Source organism: Salvelinus fontinalis, chromosome 22 (assembly GCF_029448725.1).
Source record: "Salvelinus fontinalis isolate EN_2023a chromosome 22, ASM2944872v1, whole genome shotgun sequence".
Lineage (NCBI taxonomy): Eukaryota > Metazoa > Chordata > Actinopteri > Salmoniformes > Salmonidae > Salvelinus > Salvelinus fontinalis.
In genome coordinates, this window is record NC_074686.1 from 7,202,001 (window position 1) to 7,220,838 (window position 18,838).

Consider the following 18,838-nt stretch of genomic DNA (forward strand, 5'->3'; position numbering starts at 1 on the left):
ATAAACGCAGTTGACAGTGAGAGGACTTTTCTTTTTTTGGTTAGTTTATATATATATATATGTGTGTGTGTGTGTGTGTGTTGGGATGTATAGACATTATGGATAGAATATGTAGTATATCTGAAGAATACGTAGGATAGACCGTATGGAAACATTATTAAAGTGACCAGTGTTCCATTAAGGGTGTGTGCGTGTGTGTCTCGGGGGGTTTGTTGATGAGCTCAACTGTCTGTCACCCTCCTGCTGGTCTGTCAGACACAACAGTGACAGGCCTAACACACAGCAGTCTCTCATCACTTAGCTCCCACCCACTGACGTCTAATACAGCACAAATGGAACACACACACCTCCCATTTAGCCTACATATCCCCACGGTCATTTGTGCGTGTGTGTGTGTGCGTGCAGAGTGTGTTTGTGATACACAGTATGTGCATCCAGCTCTGTGTGACAGTGTTTCTCTTGCTCTTTAAGCAGTCATCAGCACTTTATACCCTCAAACTTCAATCTGCACTCCCTGTAAATTCATCGCCTCTGTTTGCTGTTTATTTGTGTGAGTGTGTGGGCTTGCTTATGTCTTTTGTGTGTGTGTGTGTGTGTGTGTGTGTGTGTGTGTGTGTGTGGGGCATTTCCCCCTGACTGGGTGTTCTGTCAGGCTGTGTTGAGCTCTCTCCATCTCCTCTGCCAAACCGCGGCGACAGGTCTGCCTCTCCCAGTATGTGTGGATGTGAGCCCCGCCACAGTCTGCCTAGCTTACAGCAACCGTCACGGGTTATGGAAGAAGACAGAAGAATTCACCCATCCAAAAATCACAGGAAGAGGATAGTTACTGACAGACTGAGCTATTCGGCTATTCTGGAGCTAGTCCGTCCAAACCACTTACTGCCGATCTGGTTTGAGCCCCAAACATTTGAGAATGATTTGGGGAATTTGTATTTCGGATGAATTTGGTCTATAGAACTGTGGAAGATGGGGGATGGGGGGGGGCTAAGTTGACTTCATAATTCAATCATGTGCCTCTCTCGTTAATTCACTTTCTGGCTCTTGCTCACCCATCCATCCATCCATCCACCCACAGGCTGGCACATGTAATCACTCTGTCACCCTCCTCTGGTTCTCTCTATCACACTATCAGCGAGCACACACATGCAAACACAGATACACGCAGACACACAAACACACACACACGCACACCGAGCCCCCACAGTCTATAATCGTGGACTTTAGATGAAAATGTATCTGTGGCAGGTGTCAATTCTCCCCTCCCTCACCCTTCTCTCCCACTCTCGTCACAAATTGCAGAATCCTCTGTCGTGTGTGTGTGTGTGTTTTCTCTCAGAATGTATGTCACTCTCACACACACTCACAGACAGCGGTTCATATGAATGATAATGGCCAGCAGTAATACCTGCCTCTGACTCGATCTGTCCGCCCCTCTCCTCCTTCCTCTCCTTCCTCCCTCTCTTTATACCCCTTCCTATTTTGGGTAGCTGGTGCGCCGGTGTAATTGTGAGGTTTTTATCTGGGCCCGGCACGGTGCGTGCAGACAGACTGAATACTGATAGGGCAGATTACACAGGGAGCGGGGGACATCCTGCCAGATAGCGCTCCACCGCTGGGCCGGCTGATAGACCCAGATTAAAAGCGGGGGCCACTGCCAGATAGTGAGCCCTGGGAGGTGATGCTGGGCCACAACACAACGTCATTATCGCAGGTCTGTCTTTGTGGCTCACACGGATTCTGATTGAAGGGAGTGGGCTTCTTCTTTTTTTTTGATGGCTGGGGCTTATTCGTGTGTTGAATGATTTTTAAAAGGTTGCGTTGGATTTGGTGACTGTCACAGAGGTGCATACTTTATGTAGGGCAATTGACACACTTTACTGGTGGGTATACATGCACGCACACACACACACACACACACACACACACACACACACACACACACACACACACACACACACACACACACACACACACACAATGTAGTGGCATTCAGATGATCTCAGAAAAAAAAAAATTAAATTCTACCATCACCCCAAATATGTATTTCTGTCCCGCAGTATCTTAGTGTTTTATAATGGTATTGTTCTGAGTTCATTTAGCTATGCCAAGACTCAGGGAGACTCATAAACACACACAAAGGCACTCCAGAGATGTGGGATGCCTCTGTAGCACTAAACTCGTCTCCTTTCCTCCCCAAGTCAGCTTTAACCCAGCTTGTAGATGTTTGGAGTAATGCTGTACACTTGTACTTTACAGCCTGTTAACTTCTCTGACATGATTGGCTGATACATGTTGGCTCAATCACTCGTCTTTTTCTGGATGTATACACACACACACGCAAGAGCGAGAGACGGGGGGAGAGGGAGACGAGTAGAACAAAGAAACCTCTGCATGGTAAGATGGATTTATTCATTGCAGAGGCATAAACAGGGCTGTAGGGGAGAACAGAAAAGAGACAGAGAGATGGATGGAGGAAGGGAAAGAGAGAAAGAGGGAGGGAGATATGTTCACACACTCTCATTCTCTGCGGTGGTCCTGAGGGACTACAGCTCCACTGCCTGTCTTCGGTGATAGCGAGAAGCAGCATAGTGCACCTTTTGTTGGCTGCGTCAAGATGGACGGCATGTGCAGCTGTGGAACACAGAGGCCATTTTGTGCCAAATTGTATTCATTACCTGCAATAGAGCCACCGCCGCCACCACATCTTCTTTTGTCTGCACAATGTAGCATATATTTATACTGCACCTTGGTTGGCTGCGTGAGGATAGAATCCAACTGTGGAGGCGGGGGCCATTTTGTGCCAATCTACCTGCCTGTCGCATAGCTGTCTTTTACTATATCATGTCGTTTTATACTGCAACTTTGTTGGTGGCAGACAGATGGTAGGCAGGTGCAACTGCCTATGAATCAGAAGCCGTGTTTGTGCCTGTACACCACCTGCATAGACACATGCCAGAACTGAGCCATCAGACCACGTAGCTTAAATGCCTTCCACACCATTAAAACATCTTGGACTCCGAAATGAAAGGGATTGGATCTGTTTGTGTCAAATCCGTCCGTCTTTCCCTCCATGTCATTCTGTGGAAGCTGTCTATGATGCTGGGGGGGGGGGGGGGGGGGGACTGTTAAAGCTGTGGTGTGGTTCATCTGTCTTGTTAGCCACAGGGTATGGTTCTGTATTACAGTGGAGTCCTGTAAGGTCGTAACCTCCGGTCTAATGCCTGTGGAAATTAGGCTTGGTCTGCCGCGGCCAATTCAGTCTCCTCTCAGCATCCATTTCCTTTCGTTCAGACAGGGTCAGCCCAATGAACACACACCAGCTGCTTTCAGACCGGATGGGGAACTAGATATTAGTGTGTGTGTCTAGTTGTGTGAGGGGGTTCTGTGTGTGTGTACGCCGGTGCGAGATGGAATATTTTCGGGTTTGGGTATGTGCATTACTACATTGGTCTGTGTAACTAAACCCCTGTCCTTTCCAAGTGTGTGTGGGTTTTCTTCACACTCTATATTTCTGTTCTTGCAACTACGCTACCAGGGTGTGTAGGTTTGAAATGTTCTCCCTTAGTGTGTTAGTGTTTTCCAAACTCAATACAAGCCTGTAATACCACCGGGTTTGGCTACGTGTCCGCAGGTAGGATTCTGTCAGATGGCGTTACCGCTGTGAGCCGGACTCATTTGAGCCTGAGTCTTGGAGCAGTTTGTCTCATGCATAATTAATCACAAAGGAATGGCAAACAATGGCCCGGAGTTGTAGACGGTAGAGGAAGTTGACACTGTGTTCTTAGTGTATCTAATTCAGCACTCGCTGCTCAAAGTAGCGCATATTTCACGTGGGATGTGTGCGCTTGCGTGTGTGTCCATGCGTCTGATTCTGCCAGTATCGGTCTGTGTGCCTGCCTATGCTTCTGTGTGTGTGTGTGTGTCTCACCATATTGTGTATGCCTGTGTGTATATGTTTTTTTGTTTGTTTGTTTACAGTGTGGTATACACTGAGTGTACAAAACATTAGGAACACCTGCTCTTTCCATGACGTAGACTGACCAGGTGAATCCAGGTGAAAGCTATGATCGATTATTGATGTCACTTGTTAAATCCACTTCAGACAGTCTAGATGAAGGGGAGGAGACAGGTTAAAGAAGGATTTTTAAGCCTTGAGACATTTGAGACATGGCTTGTGTGTGTGCCATTCAGAGGGTGAATGGGCAAGACAAAATATTGAACGGGGTATGGTAGTAGGTGCCAGGCGCACCGCTTCGTGTCAGGAACCGCAACGCTGCTGGGTTTTTCAGGCTCAACGGTTTCCCGCGTGTATCGAGAATGTTGAGGCGCTTCTGGGTATAGACCTCTGCCTTTTACTGAGATGAGAGTAGGTGGAGATAGATACACCCCCCCCCCCCCCCCCCCCCCACCCACACACGCACACACACACACACACAACACAAATACACACGGACACTCATAGGATTTCTATCAGAATGCTTTGTCTTTTACCAGTCCATTTTGCTCTATTGTCTCATCATTGAGTTGCTGCCTGTGGCTGTAATTGAACAGGCTCATCCAGGCTGTGTGCAGCCCTCATTAGCTGCCAGTAAGACACAGACCAATATGAGGGATACTCCAAAAGACAAGGTCGGCTCTGACTTTGATCCTCGCCTCAAAACGACTTCAACACCGGTTCCACTGAGAGGGAGACTGAGGCCGGGGTCACACGGGGTGTGGGTGGATGTGTGTGTGGGCCTGTATTTGATAGAAAGGAAGTTGGAAAATCAGAGTGTGGGGGGGGGGGTGGAAGGTGACGAGAGGTCTCGAAAGAGATTAGAAGTGAAATAAGCACGATTAAGGAGAAAGACATTCGGACTAATCAGAATTGACATGGGAAAGAGGTTTAGAAAGAAAGGGAGAATTGCACAAATTGAAACATGGCTCGGCAGATGGACAGAAAATACCGAGCAATGAAAATATAATGAATGTTTACTGATTATTTGCTGCTCATTAGCAATATGTTAATTATGGTCATGACAAAAGGCTTCAACCGTACTGGTCGTTGACTGACAATGAGCTGCACTTAAGTGTTCCTTTCGAGGTTTGAGTGTCAGCTAATTTTGCCTTGCCTCGTTAATGACCTCTTAATTATAGCTTGACGAGTGGGCGGAGCTTTTGGAGCATCTGTGGTAACAAGGGACATTTCCTGGTCACTTCAGGTCATGTGATCAAGGAAGTATTTATCAAAGAATGTCTTATAGAATGTCATATAGAATGTGGAAATGTTTTTTTTACACTGTTCGTTGTCAGTGTTCATTCAACACATCTACTGGATATTATTGAGTCCGAAACAAAAAGTTCTGACCAGGACTGAGTCTGATAGGGAGAGAACATCTCCGCCCACCCTCCAGCCATCAATGAATACTGTATGGAGACCCGCTCAGCGCTAACATCATGAAACTTTTATGACTTGGATGAAGTCGTCCCAGACAGAACTTTGATAAATATATTTAATTATTTATTTTCTTCTCTCCCTTTCACCCCCCCACCCACCGCTGTCCTTTCCCCTTCTCTCTTTTTCTCACATAATTCCCTCTCTTTTGGCCCGTCCTCCTCTCGACAGCGCCCTCTCTGGTGAGTGAGTTGCGTGCGGAGAAGATTGAGCAGCGCAGCCTCACCCTGATGTGGAGGGAGCCTAGCTACCCCAACAGCAGCAGCACCGAGTACGAGATCAAGTACTACGAAAAGGTAACTAAAGAAGCTTTAAACTAAGTCATTCCGTCATATACGGTCCACTCCGTCGTGTTACATTTCATCTCAAATCCGCTTTGTTACACCCGTCCACTCTGTCACATTCACTCTTTAAAAGAATATATTTGTATTTCCCAGACTCAACTACTCCGTTGCACTCCCTCTCAACAATACTCTCAAATACTCTCAAATCGCACTCCCTCTTTCAACACTTCTCTCTGTCTCGCTCGTCACATCCCACTCTTTGCGCGCCGTCCGTCCATCACGTTCATCTGTCAATGTCGCCTATTTGCAGTCTCCACAGGGACACTCAGTACGACTGTCAATCTCTCTCTCTGTTCTCTCCATGCCATGTTTCTTCATGGACGGGTATGACCGCGTTAAAGAGCACACACCTCCAAATCCTCATTACCGTGTGACGACAAGCAAACGGCACACACACACACACACACACCTAAACATTGATTCAGACATGCGTGCAGATCCTAGGATTTTGGCCACCTTTAAAGCTTTGGGGAGTTCTCTCCATATGTTGCTTTGATTCTGAAGGCTTTATGCACATCGTCTCACAACCTTTAACCTTTAGAATCACATAAGTCTGCTTGTGTTGTTTTACATATTGTCAGCCATACTAGTACGGTGCCCCTGGAGCAAATTAGGGTTAAGTGGCTTGCTCAAGGGCACATTGACAGATCTTTCACCTTGCCGGCTAGGGTATGCGAACCAGCGTCCTCTCGGTTACCAGCCCAACGCTCTCTGAGTGATCTTATGACACGCATAGGCCCCACTCAGAATCAACCAAGTGACGGGAAAGGGATCAGTCGAAAGAGTTCATTATAATATATGTGGTTGTATCCGAACGCCGTTTGCGGTCATGCGGGCGTACATTTTACATACGGATGGTCCCCGAGATCAAACGCTCTGTCCTGCCGTTGCAAGCGCCAACTGTGTCTTGCGACAGAGAGTATACCCGCTTGGTGCTCTAGTAGTTTTAACGTAGCAATGTTTCGACAAAACGTCTTTCAAACGTTCTTTCCTGCCACTCTCTCTCCTCTCCCTCCTTCAGGAACAGAAGGACAAGAGCTACTCAACGGTCAAGACGGCCGCCACCCGCATCAGCGTCAACAACCTCAAGCCTGGCACCACCTACGTCTTCCTCATTCGCCCTTTCTCCACCCCGGCCCCCTCCTCCCTCCTCTCCGCCGCAGCGTCCTCCTCTTCCTCCTCCCCCTCTCCCATCGACTACGGAGGCTACAGCGCTCCCCTGGAGCTGCAGACGCTTGGCGAACGTGAGTATGCCTATTTCTCCCTCATTTTCCTCGCTATCTCGTTCCATCGCCGCGAGACAGCTTGGGATAGGGCCGTGTGGGCGTCCGGACAGCCCACACAATGAGGCCTCCTGTTTTCTAAAGACTGAGGTGTGTGTGGGGGGGGGGTACATGCAAGGCTCCAGGATTTAGAAATCAAGCTGTGAAATGTCTCTTCTTTTTGATCTGTGATAGGGTGTCCCTTTATTGTCATCTGTGTATGTGTGTTTCAGTGTGGGAGAGTTTGTGTGTTTGTGTCAATTTATGTATGTGTGTGTATTCTCCCGTATGCCTGCTCTTAAACAATATGTGTGTGTCCGTTCCAATCCACAGTGGCGCTGGCGTCCAGTGAGCAGAACCCAGTAATCATCATCGTGGTGGTGTCTGTGGCCGCCCTCATCATGCTGCTCTCTATGGGAGTGGGCCTGCTCCTCTGGAGAAGGTACACACACTCTCTCTCTCTCTCACTCTCTCTCTCTCACATACACACACACACACACACACACACACACACACACACACACACACACACACACACACACAGACAATATGCACGAACACACACACACACACAGCACACGCTCAAACAGATATACACCACACGCACACGCAGTAATACACACACACACAACACACACATTCAGATATACACAACGTGCACGCACACACACAAACAATTACATCTGAAGAAGGTACACCCATAATGGGGCACGCACACAATAAGCACGCACACTCCTCAACACACACACTCTCAGTCACGGCTCATGCCACTCCATCATAATCCTGATTACAATAATCCAATGACTAGAAGCACTCTGCCTCAAAGCATGTAATCACAATGAGAAGGGCTTTAATGCATGTTCAATCAGCTCAGCTCAGAGCCACTGTAATATAGAGCATTAGCAAGGCTCTTTAGATTGGCAATGCTAAATGGTTGTATCGTTTCCAGGATTTAAATTAGACTCATCCTCTTTGTCTTGTGCTCTTACTTTTGTCATTCGACCATAGTTTTGTGTACATTATTTACAGTTGTCATGCACAATTGAGTACTTTCACTATGGTTACCAATGGTTACCAGAGTAGTAACTACACAACTTGAGGGCAACTCCATGTTGTTGCCAAAAAGTTTTTCCAAAAATGGCATTGTGTGCACAGAAGTCCTGTGTGTTTTATTCAGTTGAGTGGAGAGATGGAAGGTGGTTCTCTGCCATTTCAGCTCTGTGCACTTTGACATCTGTCTACGTCTATAGAAAACCCAACTCACACGCCCACAGACACTCCCCCGCGCTCTCACACACTCCATCACACATGCTCCAGCGTGTTGGCATTCAGACTCCACACTCCCACGCAGACACACACAATTATACACACACACACACACACACACACACACACAAACGGCTGCAATCAGATCTTACATTTGCGTTTGACCCATTTGGCCGACACTCTTGTACAGAGCCAATCACAGTCAGTGCATCTAATACGGAGGCAATTAGAATGTTAGTCTAAGATAGTAACATATGACACACACACACACACACACTCTCTCTCTTTCCCTCACACACACACACAGCAGTGTACACACTCAGTCGCTGACTTATCACCCAGTATCTTTGTGTAGAAGAGATGTCCGACTATACAAACCCTCTATTTTCTTCAATTTTTCTCCTGCTCCACATTAATCTGGGAGATGGGATTAGATGGAGTGTGAAATAGCTTCCATTCATTCATTCACACCAACACAATACGCTGAGGACATACAGGGACTGTCAATCACACACATGCTTATTACGCACACACTCACCCATACACACGCACACACTCGTTCACACACTCACCCATACACGCGCACACACTCACCCATACACGCGCACATACTCGTTCACACACTCACCCATACACGCGCGCGCACACTCACCCATACACGCGCGCACACTCACCCATACACGCGCGCACACTCACCCATACACGCGCGCACACACTCACCCACACACGCGCGCACACACTCACCCACACACGCGCACACACACTCACCCACACATGCGCACACACACTCACCCAAACACACGCGCACACACACTCACCCAAACACACGCGCACACACACTCACCCAAACACACGCGCACACACACTCACCCATACACACACGCACACACACGCACACAAGGATATGTTGCACACACTGGCCAATTACACCTTCCCACCGACCTGCTTTAAATGGCTAATGGACCCCGCACACACTCGCTCAGATACATACTGTAACTTATTGACCCATACACACGGACCCAATCCTGCGGACGCGCCCCCATGACCAGTGTGAATCAATTGACCTTCATTGAGAATGGATCTATTCGAAACTGCTCATCCCAGAATGCTTGCGTCGTTCATCAGTCTATGAGAATATGGCTATTAGCCGGCTCTTCTCATCCTTAGACCCAGGCAGGTGGGTTGATGCCTCAATTACCATGCTTTCATGTTTGCAAATATGGCTGACCTCTGATATCACCGCAGGGCTACAATTACAGATGATCTGCTCACACACACACACACACACAGATTATCTCCACTTGAATGAAATGCCCCTGTCAGATCAGGCAGTTTGAAATTGTGTCTGGGGTCGGCTAGATGTGTTTTGCCTGGAGGTTATATGGTACGTATATGAATCTCACCCATCTTTCCTGTCCCTCTTCCTCCCTTCCTCTTAGAGACCTCGTTACGAGTTATGGACACATTACTGCAACACACACACACACACGTAGCGTGAGAGGGGGAGACATTGTTATAGCCATGCACATACTGACACTGACGTACACAGTGATTGCCACACTGCATATAGAAAGTCCCTTTCCTACTTTAGTTTACATGAACAGACAGATGCAACACACACACATTTCGTTCCTGCTTGACAGAGTTTGACAGTGCCAAGGTTACAGGGCAGCAGCAGCCCCTAATCTCTCCAGGAAGTTCAGGCTTGGCTGGTCAGAGAACTGATTGTTTACCCTTTGCTGCCTCAGGACAGACACTGTTGGTCACACGGTCAGCGGAGAGGGGGACGGAGGGAGAGAAATAAATATAGTAGGAAGGAAAGAAAGAATGGTGTAGGTGGAAAGCCATTGCGTAAGTGCGTGGACTATGACCCAATCCTAGGAGGGGTGGATGAGACGAAAATAAAGAGAGAGAGAAAGAGGCTCAGTCCCTTGTCACACTTGCTGCACGCCTGGTACACACCAGTGCTTTCCAATCAGTGTTCTCCTCCAATGGGCAGCAAACTACTCCATTTTGGATCTGCCCCCTGTGCTCCGCTACTTTCCTTTCGAGTTCCCCTTTTTGTTTTTCTCACCTCCTCCTTGTCCCCTCACTCCCTCAGCCTAGCTCCCCTCGTTCTCTTTTATGTCCGTACATGTGAGGCTCTCTATGCTCATCACAAGGTGAATCCCAATACTCTAAAATGGCCTCCTCTACAGAGTTTGGCCCTTATGTTGGCAGACTACATAGCAGTCTAATGTGCTACTCACTGGAAGAGATAAATGAGCTATTTTTGCCAATAAAATTCAAACTAAAATAGTTTGCCAAACTCTTCGGTGTATCTAGGCTCTGGGTGAAAGCACCATGCATACCTTCTGGTTTACATCCAGGCTGTCCTATGATATCAAACGGAAAGGAAGCCATTTCAGAGAATTGGGGCACACCACCTGTCCTGTAGCCAATGATGAGAGAGGTTGTGATTTAGCCCCGCCCCCCTGCCCTTCTTCTCTTCTACCCAGCAGTCTCTCGTCCAGCTCCTCCAACATAGCTCCTACTAGCGTGGTGCTGCTCTCCACCTCCTTCTCCGCTCTTCCTCCTCCTCCTCTTCCTCCTCTTTCTCCCTACACGCAGCTGTCAACCCCCAGGTACAGGCATGTCTGCACTCCTCCCTCTCCCCTGCTCCTCCCTCTTTCCTTTCTTACCTTTACCCTTTTCTTTGGTAATATTCCTCCGCTCTTTCTCCCTCATTCTTTTCCTGCCTGACCCGGTCCAACTCCACCGCCCCAGTCTAGACAGAGATGATGAAACAGTGACTCCTTGTGTGTGTGTACTTTAATGTGTATGCTATGTTGATGTGTATTGGGGTGCTAAACAGGGGTCATCTGGAAAAGAGACCTGGGTCTCGGCATTGACTCCCTGTCAAAATAAAGGTTAAATAAATAAAGGTTTAAAAAAAAAAAAAAAAAAAAATGACCTTGGGCCTGGTTCCATTCGGATCCGTCTTCCCATTTGGATTTCACAGATGACAATTGATACGTTATGGTGGAGGGCTAGGTGGAGCTTACACCTGTCCATGCTTTCAGACCTGTGAAAGCTGCAGGTATAGGGGCTAGGGGCTGAAATGGTACCAGGCTGTAGTATGCCCTTTGCGCTCTTGCCCTCTCTCTCTCTCTGCATGTGTCTGCTGGTTGGCCCTGACAGATTGGCCCTAAAGGCTGGTTGTCTTATTCTTCCCCACTCCTCTCTCTCTCGTCCTGCAGTTTAAGAGTCTGTGTGTGTGTCAGCCTCCCCTCCAAACCTGTCTTTCCCATCGCACCGTGTGTGCATGCACTGGTGATATGGCTTGACGTGCGCATTAACGCACATGAACAGACACAAACAAGGACACGCACACAGACAGCGCATGCACACATGAACAGACGCACGCATTAACAAGCACACACACACGGCAGACAGCCAGACGCACACGCACATACACGGACATGCATTCTCACAGCAGACATACACACAAATGCACAGTTGCGATCACACGAAAACAATGATGTGCACTTACACTCCTCTTGTATATTGTACACCACAGGCGGCTGGTGGCGCCTTAAATGGGGAGGATGGGCTCGTAGTAATGGCTGGAATAGTATCAAACATACCATTCCATTCACTCCATTCCAGCCATTATTATGAGACGTCCTCCCCTCACCAGCCTCCTGTAAGTTTATTATATGTTTATGCACATATTTAGCCTTTAGCTATATTTGACCCTGTGCCTTTCTTTTGTTTCAATCTGGTTGTGAATTAGAGACCACTCAATCGCTGAATGCTTCTTCACGGCCTGTAATGAATGTCCCTGCTTCCGACTCAGACTCGAATTGTAGCACTTCAAGGCCTCTTGTCCTCATCTCAAATTCCCATGTGCATGGTGGCCAAACAGAATGCCTGGCTCTGGCTGTCCCCATTCAGTTCTTAATGTCTCACTCTGGTGGTCTTAAGAGCAAGGCCCTGAACTCTCTCTCTCTCCAGTTGGAAAGCTCCACCAATTAGACAGCCTCTCTGTACTACTGTGGAGGCACAGGATGAGCTATGTGAGAGGAAGTGTGTACAGCTCATTAGAACAGTTGGAAGAGTATGTGTTATGGGTTGGTGGGGGGGGGGGTATTTATGCAGAAGTGTGTGTGCGTGTGGAAATGTGCGAACTATGAAGGTACGCCCATGTGCAGGTTTGATTTCCACAGGAGATGCCCGGTTTCAGAAGTGAGTTTTGTCCAACCAGTTCCACTGAACAACAGGGGGGGCTCGATCAATGATCCAAGTTCCAATTCACTGAGGTCCAGAAACCTATTGTTCTCATTTTAAGAGTAATTGAAGACTTGTATCTATTTTTTTTATATAGCTAGTGATGTTTTATATCTCTGTTTGTTCCCTCTCTGCAGACAGTGTAGATATAGCAAGGCCAGTCAAGAGGGAGACGAAGAGCTCTACTTCCAATGTGAGTAACTGTGGCGACACACACACACTCCCTCTCTGTGTGTGTGTGACTGAGAGATTACTTGTGAAGTATTAACTTGTGCATGGTCATTAATATTTAATTCCATGTGCGTGCTTAGGATACACTGAGCACACTGTTACAGTCCGTTGGATGGTGTGTGTGAGGCGGAATGTGATGGAGAGAGATTTAAATGAATAGGGATGGATGGATGGATGGATGGAGGGAGGAGGATGAGGGGGGGTGGGGAGAAGGGAATTGATAGCTGGAACAAAGACAACGAAGGAGAAATAAGGATACGGAGTGGGCCAGCCAGATGATTTGCCGTCCCCCGACTAGGAATGATTTGAATGTTTCCCATGTCTGTTTTTCCACCAACCATTTTGAAGGACTTTGTTGTGGGCTGTTTGACATTTTTCCTGTGTGTGTGTGTGTGTGTGTGTGTGTGCGCACTTGTATCGTGTCTGTCTGTGTGCAGGTGTCTGTGCTTGCATGCGCGCGTGTGTGTGTATGTGCGTGTGTACGCTTAGTGAATAATGAGCTGCAGCCATGTGGCTGGGAATGAAATCTGCTCAAACAAGGACACGCCAGCAGCTGACGAGCTCACACACACTCACACACTTTCTCTGAGACATGCACAAATGCGGGCAGACATCTGCGCACACTTAAAGCGTGTAAACACAGACACACACAAGCATACACATACACACTTCCCCCGCCTTCCCGTTGACAACGCTACTTATTCAATCTCTGGGGTGCCCCTGTATATTGCTGCCCACAGACTGTGCTGTGTGAATGACATGAAGCCGGTGGGTCTACGTACATCTCTCCGTATGTGTGTGTGTGTGCGTGTATTTCTTGTGCAGTCATGCAGTCTTAAGATCCATTCATTTCCCCTCAATCGCTTGTGGCAAAGACACGGTTAACCGTGAAACAAATCAGCCACACAAAAAGCCCAAGCAGAGAGAGAAGGAGCAAGAGCAGAATGAATCAAGACTGCTGCTGGCCTACTTTAAATAAAAGTAATAACTCCTCCGCTGAGCTATTGTTTTGTGTGGTTAAAAAACCCATTGCTCGGGAAAAAGAGGGTCTTCGATCCTTCCACTCAACACAGGCCAGCTGGAATGGAGAAGCTTTCATTTGCTCTGCAATCAGACTTTTGTGTGTGTGTGTGTGTGTGTGTGCGTGCATGTGTGTGTGTGATCAATAAGCCGTTATGAAACAGTGAGTCGAGACCTGGTCGATTTAGAGTTGTAATCACATTTCAGAACCAGTCTGGCCCCAAAGGCTTCTGGGATGGCCCGGAACATTCACAATGGAGTACAGGTTAGAAGGCAAGAGTTCACAAGGCAGACATTTAGTGGGAGTTCACAGGACAAACATTTAGTGGGAGTTCACAGATACGTGTGGGATAGGAACTGAATATCTCCTCCTTTGATGCAGGTAGAGTTTTTAGGTTTCTGTTTGTAAAATAAACTCTCCTAACAAAGTGACACACTCAAAGGCTTTTACCTCAGCATTTCCTGCCAATTATTCCCGAACCTAGTTTCTAGTGAAGATGATTAGCTTTTTTCTCAACGGTTCTGAAGTCTAAGACACGAACCCTTTAAGCTGAGCTACTCTGTCTCGAGGAAATGTGCGATGCACAAGTAAGACATTCAGTTAGTGATGTGGTCGATTCCCTTTTTCCTTACGTTTTTTTTTTCTTCCCCCAAACAGTTCAATGGTTGAGAAAAGGGCGACGAGACAAAGCGACGTGTTCAAATGTTAAAACACCACCCGTACGGTAGTTGTCAAATGAAAGACTACGCTACGGATTCCCGCTCGTGTCGTGATCTATTTTCGCGTGCCTTAGTAGTGTTGAATACGGATGTGTGATTCTGTGGTGTTGCGGTAGATTGTGCAGGTTGTAATATTATGTGACTGTCTGTGTCCCACAGTTAAGATCCCGACCCGGAGGACCTACATAGACCCAGAGACATGTGAGGACCTGGTGCAGGCTGTCCTCGCCTTTGCCAAAGAGCTCGACAACTCCAGCATCAAGATAGAGAGAATCGTGCACACAGGTACTGAGACAGTGCTTTGGCTTTCGTATACTGTCATATTCTCTTTCTTTGAGCTGCTGTCTTTTTCTTTGCCAATTTTCACTCCTCCTTGTTTGCCCTGTCTTTGTCTCCTTTTCTGTCTCTCCCCCCCGCTCTTTCTCTCTCTCGCTCTCTCTCCTCCGCTCTCTCTCTCTCCTCCGCTCTTTCTCTCTCTCGCTCGCTCTCTCTCTCGCTCGCTCTCTCTCCTCCGCTCTCTCTCTCTCCTCCGCTCTTTCTCTCTCTCGCTCGCTCTCTCGCTCGCTCTCTCTCCTCCGCTCTCTCTCTCTCCTCCGCTCTCTCTCTCTCCTCCGCTCTCTCTCTCTCCTCCGCTCTCTCTCTCCTCCGCTCTCTCTCTCTCCTCCGCTCTCTCTCTCTCCTCCGCTCTCTCTCTCTCCTCCGCTCTCTCTCTCTCCTCCGCTCTCTCTCTCTCCTCTGCTCACTCTCTCTCTCTCCCCCGCTCGCTCTCTCTCCCCCGCTCTCTCTCTCTCCCCCGCTCTCTCTCTCTCACACTCACTCACCCCCAACTCTCTCTGGTAAACCAGTACGGTAGTCCACTATCTAACCCTCTCTCTGTGTCTCCACCTGCAGGTGACTTTGGGGAGGTGTGTCGTGGCTGTCTCAAGCTGCCCAGTAAGCGGGAGCTTCCGGTGGCCATCAAGGCGCTGAGGGCCGGCTGCTCAGAGAAACAGAGGCGCTCCTTCCTCAGCGAGGCAGGGATACTGGGACAGTTTGACCACTCCAACATTGTCCGTCTGGAGGGGGTCATCACCAGCGGTGAGCTAGTTACCTAAATCACAAATGAACCCCTAGCCCCTACGCACTTACAGTGCATTTGGAAAGTATTCAGACCCCTTCCCCTTTTTCACATTTTGTCACGTTACAGCCTTATTCTAAAATTTATGACATTTCGAAAACAGGTTTTTAGAAATGTTTGCAAATGTATTAAAAATTAAAAACTGCAATATCTTATTAACATTGGTATTTGGGCCCTTTGCTATGAGAATCAAAATTGAGCTCAGGTGTATCCTGTTTCCGTTGATCATCCTTGAGATGTTTCTACAACTTGATTGACGTCACCTGTGGTAAATTTCAATTGATTGGACATGATTTGGAAAGGCACACAACTGTCTATATAAGCTCCCACAGTTGGCAGTGCATGTCAGAGCAAAGACCAAGATATGAGGTCGAAGGAATTGTCCGTAGAGCTCCGAGACAGGATTGTGTCGGCAAAGATCTGGGGAAGGGTACCAAACCATTTCTGCAGCATTGAAGGTCCCCAAGAACACAGTGGCCTCCATCCTTCTTAAATAAAATAAGTTTTGAACCACCAAGACTCTTCCTAGAGCTGCCCGGACAAACTGAGCAATTGGGCGAGAAGGGCCTTGGTCAGGGAGGTGACCAAGTACCTGATGGTCACTCTGACAGAGCCCCAGAGTTCCTCTGTGGAGATGGGAGAACCTTCAAGAAGGACAACCATCTCTGCAGCACTCCACCAATCAGGCCTTTTATGGTAGAGTGTCCAGGCAGAAGCCACTCCTCAGTAAAAGGCACATGACAGCCCACTTGGAGTTTGCCAAAAAGCACAGACCATGAGAAACAAGATTCTCTGGTCTGATGAAACCAAGGTTGAACTCTTTGGCCTGAATGCCAAGCGTCACGTCTGGAGGAAACCTGGCACGGTCCATACGGTGAAGCATGGTGGTGGCAGCATCCTTCTGTGGCGTGAAGGTTCACCTTCCAACAGGACAACGACCCTAAGCACACAGCCAAGACATCGCAGGAGTGGCTTTGGGACAAGTCTCTGAATGTCCTTGGGTGGCCCACCCGGACTTGAACCCGAACAAACATCTCTGGAGAGACCTGAAAATAGCTGTGGAGTGACGCTCCCCATCCAGCCTGACAGAGCTTGAGAGGATCTGCAGAGAAGAATGGGAGAAACTCCCCAAATACAGGTGTACCAAATTTGTAGCGTCATACCCAAGAAGACTCAAGGATGTAATCTCTGCCAAAGGTGCTTCAACAAAGTACTGAGTACAGGGTCTGAATACGTATGTAAATGTGATATTTACATTTATTTATTTTTAGTACATTTCCTAAAATAAAAATGTTTTTACTTTGTCATTATGTGGTATTGTGTGTGGATTGATGAGGGGAGAAAAAAACTATTGATTACATTTTAGAATAAGGCTGTAATGTAAACATGGTGGAAAAAGTCAAGGGGTCTGAATACTTTCCGAATGCGCCATACACCTAGCTCCTATTTACTATGCTTTATAGGGGGTGCCTGTCTGACAAACTAAACAGATCTCTTCCACCACAAAACAGAACGCACAAACCCCATACGATTAACTACGTGACACAGACAGCAGTTGAGGTCCAGCAGGGTAGGAAGGGATGGAAAAGGAAAGGATGAAGTATAATGTCAATGGAGAAAGGTAGGCGAGGTTTAGAGCGTTTCAGAGGGCTACTGTAGAAGGGCGAGGTGCGTGTGAGTCAGGTGAGGAAGAACCAGGGTAGGGAGGGATAGGATTGGATGGGAGCAGTGCCTGCCTGGCTGAGCACACACTGTCTGCAGCAGATGTGCTGGATACGGTAATTGGTGCTAGAGACACAGCGGGATTCTGAAACGCACTTTCGCACACACCCCACCGCCTCACACGCGTGCACACACACTCGTTTACACTCACACATACACACACCACACACACATACACACACACCACCCTCAGATTGCAAATCACCTGCATTGCATTGCTTACCCCCCGCTAGCCCGCCATTCAACCCCTTCCGCCCCCACAGCCCACCTGTCAGCCACCACCACCTCTCCTCTCTCCTGCCTCCTCCCTCCTCTCCTCCCTCCTTTCTCTCTCCATCTGAGGTCTGCAGCGCTGCAGGGAAGGTCATTAGCGAGACTGAGACGTGCTGCTAGCTAAACGTCCAGCAGGGGGCACCAGGGGAGGGGTGGGACATGTAGGGTGCTCGGTAGTGTAGTATGTTGGGGGGGGATCAGCAGGATAGTTAGTCTGGTAGAAAAGAAGAGGTAGATTGTCTTGTAGTGAAGCGGGATAGAAAATGTCATAGCGTACTCATTGAGGTGCGATAGTGTGCCAGTGTGTGGTGCGGTAGTGATAGGTTAGTTAAATAGGGAGTGTGAAGCACTAGTTCTGTATGTTAGTCTTGCATGCTAACAGACGGATGATGGTGCCGTGTAAGACTGTAGCTCTGTCTGCCTCTCCTTTCTCCTCTCCTCCAGTCCATCTGTCTTTGATTGAGGGGGACTGATAGTGTCCATTTATGAGGCACTTAAATCCCAGCCATGGCCATCAAGAGGTGTGTGTGTGTGTGTGTGTGTGTGTGTGTGTGTGTGTGTGTGTGTAAGACCTCAGTTTCCATGTCACTATGCTCCATCTCTGTCTGACGCACACACCACCTGGTCACAGCTTCCTCCCTTTCTCCTGACTACTCGCTCCCCTTCTCTCCCCTTCTCCTGACTACTCGCTCCCCTTCTCCTGACTACTCGCTCCCCCTTTCTCCTGACTACTCGCTCCCCTTCTCTCCCTTTCTCCTGACTACTCGCTCCCTTTCTCTCCCTTTATCCTGACTACTCGCTCCCCCTCTCTCCCTCACCATCTCACCCTCCTTATCCCCACCACTCAATAAAAGCTCACTCGTTCTTTCCCCTCTTCCTCTACTTTTTGTATTTTTTTTCCTCTCTCCCATTCACTCGTTCCTACCCCAGTGCATACTCCTACGGTCTTTTCTCTCTCTTCTCTTCCCCCTCTCGTGTTTCTGTCTTCTTTCCCACTCTCTCGTGTTTCTGTCTTCTCTCTCTCTTTCTTTCCCTCTCTCGTGTTTGTCTTCTCTCTCTCTTTCTTTCCCCCTCTCGTGTTTCTGTCTTCTCTCTCTCTTTCTTTCCCCCTCTCGTGTTTCTGTCTTCTATCTCTCTCTCTTTCTTTCCCCCTCTCGTGTTTCTGTCTTCTATCTCTCTC

General features: G+C 48.1%; 1 protein-coding gene across 4 annotated transcripts in view; it reads left to right on the plus strand.

Moving 5' to 3' along the window:
* Positions 1-18,838, plus strand: part of LOC129819642 (ephrin type-A receptor 7-like) — a 168,649-nt gene that overhangs the window by 139,306 nt on the left and 10,505 nt on the right. For 3 of the 4 annotated variants that reach the window (XM_055876071.1, XM_055876072.1, XM_055876069.1), the window contains exons 6-12: positions 5,606-5,730; positions 6,800-7,022; positions 7,374-7,482; positions 10,808-10,930; positions 12,713-12,768; positions 14,706-14,831; positions 15,438-15,623. In XM_055876071.1, the coding sequence (XP_055732046.1) occupies positions 5,606-5,730; positions 6,800-7,022; positions 7,374-7,482; positions 10,808-10,930; positions 12,713-12,768; positions 14,706-14,831; positions 15,438-15,623 (948 nt within the window). The remainder of the gene's footprint in view (positions 1-5,605; positions 5,731-6,799; positions 7,023-7,373; positions 7,483-10,807; positions 10,931-12,712; positions 12,769-14,705; positions 14,832-15,437; positions 15,624-18,838) is intronic. The other variant, XM_055876070.1, reaches the window with a different exon arrangement.